The sequence below is a fragment of the Anopheles arabiensis genome, chromosome 2, assembly GCF_016920715.1.
Source record: "Anopheles arabiensis isolate DONGOLA chromosome 2, AaraD3, whole genome shotgun sequence".
In the NCBI taxonomy this organism is placed as follows: Eukaryota; Metazoa; Arthropoda; class Insecta; order Diptera; family Culicidae; genus Anopheles; species Anopheles arabiensis.
Genome location: NC_053517.1, coordinates 91836982 through 91845228, shown reverse-complemented (window position 1 = coordinate 91845228; position 8247 = coordinate 91836982). Strand labels below are relative to the sequence as shown.

General features: G+C 47.5%; 1 protein-coding gene across 1 annotated transcript; it reads left to right on the top strand.

Moving 5' to 3' along the window:
• The first annotated feature begins 1804 nt into the window (after positions 1–1804).
• Positions 1805–8245, top strand: LOC120893674. The gene is made up of 3 exons (XM_040295694.1): positions 1805–3087; positions 6871–7145; positions 7590–8245. Exons 2-3 carry the CDS (start codon positions 6873–6875, stop codon positions 7896–7898), a joined length of 582 nt encoding a protein of 193 aa, XP_040151628.1. The 5' UTR covers positions 1805–3087; positions 6871–6872; the 3' UTR covers positions 7899–8245.
• The last annotated feature ends 2 nt before the right edge of the window (positions 8246–8247 follow it).

Sequence of the window (8247 nt, the reverse complement as noted above, 5' to 3'; positions counted from 1 at the left end):
TTTCAACTTAAACAGTTCTTTCAAATGCTGTCAATAAATTAGACCATAAACGATTGATCGTCTTTAAAACCGACCTGCACTAAATGAAATCATTAAAACAAGAACATTTACACTTCTCCCACACCATGATCCTTTGTTTTAGAGGAGGGTTGAAATTAACCATCCACCAGCAATTTACTCTTTATGTGGGTGTTATTCTTCCTCTTTATCATACCCATCAAAACCCAAAAAACAGACCACAACTGCCGAAAATGTGTCAATTTTCATTGTGCTTGTTAGGATGTTAATAACCTTGTCTATGGGGGGAGGGTGGGAGGACAGCCGATGGTTTGGGGTGGTTTTAATATCCTACACCCTTCCCCCCACCAGTCTCCTGCTCGCGAAATGTGACACATCGGGTTAATTGTGTGGTCGGCCACACGCCGGCCACAGCCAAATTGAAACCAATCAGCACCAGAAAAACGTACTATCGATGCTGCAGTTCACTACTACGCTTTTGTATCTGTGTGTCTGTGCGAGCGATCATAAGCATACGTCACAGGAAAGCAAAACAAAACCAAAAAGATCGATTTGAAAGGTTTACCCGAATTGTCCAAATATTTAAAGCTTCTCCCTTCCCTTGGCAGCGTCAAGTGTGGCAGCCGGCGGCAGTCGCGAACGCTCCAGCCTTCGGCCAAGTGTGTTTGCTTTCCACTTCGGCTGACCCACACACACACACACACGCAAACCTGCAGTTGCTTTACCTCCCACACGGCCTCCCCGCACCATTGGGTGGGGGGGGGGGGGCGACAATTTCGCAATCTTCCGTCTCCACACCATCATAAATCCATCCCCAAAAGGAATCCCAAAAAAGGGAAACCGACCGGGGAGAGACACGTTATCTTATCGCTCGTTGCTGATTTTCGCGCACCCACTCACACCCCCACACTGTAGCCCCACTCCTCCCTCCCTCCCCTGCTTTTGATAAGCAAAAAGCGAACCATTTCTCGATCACAGACGCAAAACCCAACAGCCGGAAGCCGTGTAAATCACGAGAATTCACTAGAAAACCCTTCGTTCCTTTGCTGAGCGATTTTCTTTTGTTTTTACCCCTTTTTGTACCTGTCTTCTCTCTCCACCTCCCCCCTCGATATTCCGGTTCCGGTTGAATCTTTGTTTTTGTGATCGCGCACACAAAAGCCCTCGGCTCTTGTGCGGGGTGTCGCGTAAATCCTACACGCGGGGCGCCGTATCGCAGCCGGGTGGCGTGGTCTTTGGCGGATGGGGTTGTAAAGATGAAAACACACGCACACACAGGCGGACGGAGGGGCGAAGATTTCGTCGTTCGCGAGGCAAACAAAGCGATCGATGGTTAAGTGCACACACACACACACACACAGTCATAGGGGCTGTTCAACCCCCAAACAACCCCCAAACAACCGTGAGCACTATGGGGCGCAGGCGAACAAAGAATTGACCGAAAGTGAGTGCGTTTTGGGGGTTGTTTTTCTTCCCGGGGTTTTTTTTTCCCACTTACCACGTGGTCCAACCCAAATGCGCAGTGGCTATTTTTAGATTTTAAATATTTTCCCCCACATACACACCACGTGTTCTTCTGTGCTTCTTTTTGGCGTACTTTTTAATGCGCAAAAAGGTAAACAAACTGTAATGCGGGGGGGTGGAAAAAATATTCCCTTAATTTCCGTCCATCTGCCCCATTGTTCAGCGCTAACACTAACACACTAACACCGAACCTGTGTGTCGGCGTATCGCAAACGATGTGGGGTTTTTTGCGTGATTCAACGCGCAACCCCCCGATGCGTACGCGCGTTCGGTGTTCATTCGCTTGACATACTCGCGGCGAAGCGGATCGTGCTCTTGAGCGAGTGTCTCTAATTCCGTTCCTCACCAGAAAGTGAAGATAAGCAGAGGGATTTTGGTTGAGTAAATGTGAAAAATAAATTAGCCAGTTTTAATCGTGTGACCCAAGTGACAAACGCTCAAGTTCGGTGGAGGCGCGCCGGTGTGCACAAGTCAAAGGTTACTTACCAGCGGTAGAAGAAAAACGGTGAAGGTGAAAGCAGAAAAACGAGGGCAGACGAAACGTTATTTCGGAACCTGTGTGCGTGTGTGTCTGTGTGTGTGTGTGTGCTGGAGTGTGTTGGCGAGCGTTAGGAAATGATCGTCAGCCGGCCGTCGTCGAACGCGCGACGGAAAGGTGATCGCGGTGAACGCAACCGACGGTGAGCGGAATAACGTCGCTCGGTGGTGGTGTTTGATTGTGTGCCCCTTCACAAGTGAGGTGAAGTAGAAGAGCAGTAGCAGCCTGGGGAAGATGTGAGATACAGCCCACGTCTGGAAGTAAACGCAGGACACGCTCATCCACGCAGGGAAAGGCAAAGGATCGTGCTTCGTATTCAGCGCGAAAGCCCCATCGTCCATTTTGTTCGCAAAGCACAAAAGCAAGTCTGTACGCGCGCGCGCCTGTGTGTGTTTGTGTTCCAACAATATCAACCCTACTTCCACCCCTACTCAGCGGGGTTGCCGACAGCACCCGTCGAACTGACCGTTGAAGGAAATCAAAGATCAGCGGGGTAGCGGCGGCGCCGGCGTGTTGGTGTTGTTGCGCAGTTTTTTAGCACACTTGCGAGCCGACGACGGACACGACGGACAATACACGGCAAAACATTAGCGAGCGATCGTATTAAACCCCCTTCCCCCGAACTGACAGCCGGGTAATACGAGAAGAACGGGACGCCCTTTCGGTACGGTAAGAAGGCCAAATATAAGAAGCTTTTTTTTCGGCTTTGGATATCCACCCCAAAACACGGCTGACGTCACACACGGCAGAGTGTTCAGAAGAGAACTTTGCTGTGCCGTATCACAGAACCAAACAGAAGACAAGTACTTCTCTTCCACGTCCCCAAAAGCCCACGCCGATCGTTTTTTGTGTGCTGCTAGCGTTTGTTGGTGCGGTTCGTTGCGTGTGCCGTTCAATTGAAGGGTTGTGGTAGCAGCAGCAGCAGCAACAGCAAAAAAGGCCAAAGCCAACAATCAAGCATCATCTGCGTGCTCTTCTGTGGATAAAAAAGAAGCAAAACGAACCAGGTAAGTCGGTGCGAAGGCTTGAAAAGGTAGATAGATTAAGCCACACACCGCCTGTGACTTCTGCGTGATGGCATCTAATTGCTGTGCAGCAACCAAATCTTGTGGCTTTTGTCAATGAAGCATTTACATTTACAGGCTCGATAATTTGTGGTTTGAGTTTTCGCTTAATGCATATGACGCCAAGGTACATAAACAGTACCATCATTTGTCATTGGACGGTAACACAAAGGACAGGCCACCAAATGGAGGAACCCATTAATAGTGGTTCCCATGTCCCTTGAACTTGACTTGGCAGAGGTCAGCCTTCGAAAAGCGGTTGCTATCACACGCTGATGGAACAATTGTTTGCTACAAATCTTCATCTCAAACGTTGTGCGAAGGGGAAGGCGGCTCTTGTTTCTAAGGTGCGCAACCTATGCGCACGGTATCTTTGGCATACGAAGATAAGCATGCGTGGCATTTAATGTTGCGCCCGGTACCGCAACACATTGATTATGAGCGAAAACTGGGAAAAAAACACAAATAGCAGGTATCGCACACGAAGGGATCACCAGGTCTCTTATCGTCTCGGTTCAGTGCCGTTGGTACGCTGGAGATACTCACTCTTCAGCAAAATGACCACGATTATGGGGGCTTAGCACGTTATAGCTACTGCTGCTGCTGCTGCTAGGCTGTTTGTGAATCGCATTTTGATCGATCGGAACAGATAATAATTGGGCTTCATTTTCACTTTCATGCTGGTTTGGTTTAGCAAACAGCGTTAGCGATTAATTTGAGATTCCCCATCAAGTGAGGTGTTGATAATGGGAGGATTATTAGCACTGCTCGCAACGGAAATCCCTGCTCCAAGATGGTTTTAATTGATTCCATTTACTTTCAATGGTGATCCAATGGCCAAGAAACACACACACCAATAGAAGAACACATTGAATTTGGTAAAGAAACGTGGAAAATATTTAATGTGTGTTGTTTTCTTTCCTTTCGGTTTGATAAGTTCTTATCACCTGTGTTAACACACCTGACCTGAAAACGTACTGCCGTCTGGGTGCCTGGTGATTGTACACAGCAGCATGTTGAGGAATTATTTGGGATTTTACTGCAATTTTCCTCGTTATAATAGAATGTTATGTGCTATGTAACTATGTTCCGACGGTATAATGACTCAATAGGATATCCTAGAATCTTGAGGTCTCAAGAATAACTGAAGAATGTTTAAGTATCAATACTATGAACTCTCCCGACTCCCACGCGGTCCCGTGGTACAGTCGTCAACTCGTACGACTCAATGACATGCCCGTCATGGGTTCAAGCCTAGAATGGACCGTCCTCCTTAGCAAGGATTATTTGACTATCCGGCTGCGTGGTAATGAATAAAGTCTTTAAAGCCTGTATAGGCCGGCATGTCCGCGTAGGACGTTACGCCAAATAGAAGAACTATGAACTCTTAATAAAAAAAAAAATAAAAAAAAAAAAGAAAACTCTGAACAACATCAAGCTTTTGCCACTGTCGCTTGTTTTAAAACTGTATTCCTCGTCACAAGTATTTCAAACCAATGTCCAAAATTGTCCAAACTTGTAATTGATAAACAGATGTTCTTGGAGACATCAGTTTTCTTGGAGAACTTTTAGCTTTTTTGTTCGATTTTTTATAGTAATAGTAACGAAAATAATGACAAAATGAAGACAATTTTCCCTTTTCTGAAATGCCGCTTTGCAACATTTGAAACGATATTTGTACGATCAAGTTCCTAGCAAGATCTGAATGAATTCTTCAATATAGTTCACTCTTTTCTCTAGTCAGACTGCAATGTTAGCAGCGTTTTTCAACACGCGCGAGATGCTGTTCAAAGTGTCTAGCTAACAAAAAAATTTGACAGCTGTCGAAAATCATCTCGCGAGCGTTGTAAAATGTTGTTTACATTGGGAACTCGGAAAACAGTGTAACATTGTAGAATTGTTGTATTCCAAAAAATGGACTTTTACACGGCGCTAAGAATATGCAAACGTATGTACTTTTACGACAGTTTACCTTCTACTTATATGTCATATATTTATGACAGTTGACGCTGTTGAAAAAAAAAACTAACGATCGTTGAAGCGCCCACAAATCGTTAACATTTCACACAATGCTAATCATAATTAGGAAGAAACAAAAAAACATCGTTGCAAACCCTCTTATACAATCAGTATTGGGTTTTGTGTCACAATTTTATTCCCCGGACACATTTCGCGTCGCTTATATGGGCAAATAAAAAGCCCTACATTTAGCTTAATGTTCTGACTTACCTCCACCCGCTTGACAAATGATGATGAGCGCTCGGAATGCTTTAAAAAGTGGCACTTTATACCCAGCCCACGGACGGTACTCGGAGTAGTTTAGGCGGCACGAGCTACAACCAGCGTCCAGAGTTAACTCATTTCGCTCTTCCCCATTCTGTAGTAACCGATTTAACAGCTTCCATCGTTACCGCGTCAACGTGACACTGGTAAATGAGCGTTAATCGATGTTTGCTAAGAGCGATTCCATTGCATGGGTGATGAGATTTTGCTTCCTCGTATATCGTAGTACGCGAATGGAGCGTGGCGTGTGGGTTAATTGCTACGATCGTTAGGGTAGGGGCACACACATGATCGCTTCAAGTGAGCGTGCAACTACAGTCCTCTGTGTGCGCCCCATTCAGGCTGTTCCGAACTTACTAAAAGGAAAAAAAATAATAAATTGGACAAAGTTGGACCATGGTCAAATTGTCCCGTACCAGGTACAACAAAAAAAAATCTGGGGACTCCAATATCCCTTACCGATCTAACAATAATTGCCCATTTTCATTGCGCACCATTATTAGCGTAACGAATTGTCCATCAAGCAAGGCCACCGGTCCAGCGCAATCGTGCGGACCTCGCGCTGCAGGGTTCAAGGGTCCAGCAAATGCTTGCCCATTGCTTCCTTCTTCTTCCTGCTCCTCCTCCTCATCCTCAGTCTCCTCGCGTGCAAATGTCGCATGCTGATTAGCGGTCCCGAGGAGACTAAATGAAGACGAGCAGTTCGCATCGTTTCGGTGATTCTCTCTCCCCCCCCCCTCAAAACACCATCGATAGCGATCCAGATGTCTCACCAAAAAACGTGAAAAAGACATCACACACACACACACGCACAAACATACAGGCAAGTTTGCACATAAATGTATGCTTTACGGGTCAATCACGACCGCGCGGGTTGCGAAGGTTTCTCCTAGCTTGCGCCGTAGGAGCGCCTTTGCACCTCAGACTTGCTCGGGGGAACGTGTACCACACAAACCACCTCCCCCCTTTCCCCCCCACATTGACCCAACGCCTCGTGGAGGGAATTGATGGAAATTTATTGGATTGTTTTTGCTTGCCACCGGTGTGGTGTCTCGTGTCTGGCCGGACTCTTGTGGACACACTGCTGGTTGTGTCCACGTTTTACGGTCGTCGATCGTCGCGTTGGTAATTGACGCCATTTGCATAATTTACTACCAACTTAGAATTTCGGCCGTGCACACACACACACATGCATTTGGGGAACAAAAACCGGGGAGGGCGAATGAAAGAATAATGTGTGAAATGTGTTTTCGTCCAGCAGATTGCATTGTTCGCGCAATCAATCATTTTAAAGGTTGCGGAAAAAACTTGGTTGCTCCGGGAGAGGACGCAATTTGGTGCATATTACACACACAGACACACACACACACACACACTAGCAGCTCAATCAATCAAGATCATCCAAATCACACAATTTTTCGTCGTTCTTTCGCTTCTTTGCAGACATGCTGAACCTCGAGACGGGCGAGATCGAGTACGGCACGGTCGGCGGGTACGATCGTGAGCGTATCTATCTGGACAAGGAGACGGGCGAGGTGAGCAGCGACCCGACCGAGCAGGCCGGGTCGCGGCGGCGGCGCTCCAAGTTCCACATACCGAAGCAGTACCTGCGCAATCAGTGCGGCATCATCGGCCGGCGGCCCGCGGCACCGGCCGCCCCGAGCGTCAGCTGCGCGCTGATGGCGTGCAAGCAAAAGATGATACCGATGATGAAGGAGGTACCTGTCAAATGACATCCATACACTCTAGGTACTCTAGGCTATTACTCTAGGCTACGCTCCGCTACTACTACTGCTACCGAACGCGATGGACCAAGGCACGCCTGAAGGGGGCGCGTGCGCCCGCGGACGAGGTACAGAAGACGAACGTTTCGTGTGTTATCCTATTTAACCTTTGTTTTTTTCCCTCTGTAGTACTAGCCTTAGTAAGCTTAGTGATAAGAGCTAACGTGTAGTGTACGGGAGTGAATGTCTGTTTGTGTGGGGATGGATGTCTGTATGTGTGACTGCGTGCGTCTGGTTAAGATCTTAATTCGTAGGGCTCAGATAGTATTAGTAGCATCGTTTAACTGCATCCACAAACAAAAACAGCTAATACTCAAATCTACTACTATCTCTTCTCTCGCTCTCTCTGTCTCTCTGTCTCTATCTTTGGACCCACAGGAGATTACGGTCGGCTATAACAGTACCGCACATCTGCTCTTCCTGCTGCCGCTGCTGTTCGTGACGCCGAAGCTGTTCGCGCTCGTCATCTCGTTCGTCGAGGTGATGCTGCACATGTGGGCCCACCGGAAGAACAGCACGAACGGCAACCCGGACGTCTACTACCGCAGCCCGATGCACGTGGTGACGCGCCAGTTCTGCGAGGTGTGCCGCCACGAGCGGCTGATGGGCCGGGTCGGGAAGCTGCAGGACGTGCGGATGAAGCAGATGCAGAACTACTTCCGGAAGGTTACGCGAAACATTGCTTAACGAAAAAGAAGAAGAAGGAAAAAACGACGAAAACAACCCCGGAGGCGCTTGCTGTCTACTGCCCTTCCTACCGCTACGTACTACAACTACTGGTGTGCCCTGACACTCTGTGTTTTTGAAGCTTACGCTCGCTCCGTCAACCGTGGAGGTCTGGGGATGATGACCGATAATGCTGCTGCGCGCTGCTAATGTGTGCGTGCGTTTTTGTGGCTGGCCCTCCCCAGATTATATTGTTTTGTTATTTTTTTTCTTTCTTTCTTTCTTCTGTGCTACTTTCACAAAACACTGCGCTGTAAAGTGATAGCGATTTACGGATTTACACATATTAATAAAGCAATCGAAACGCGTA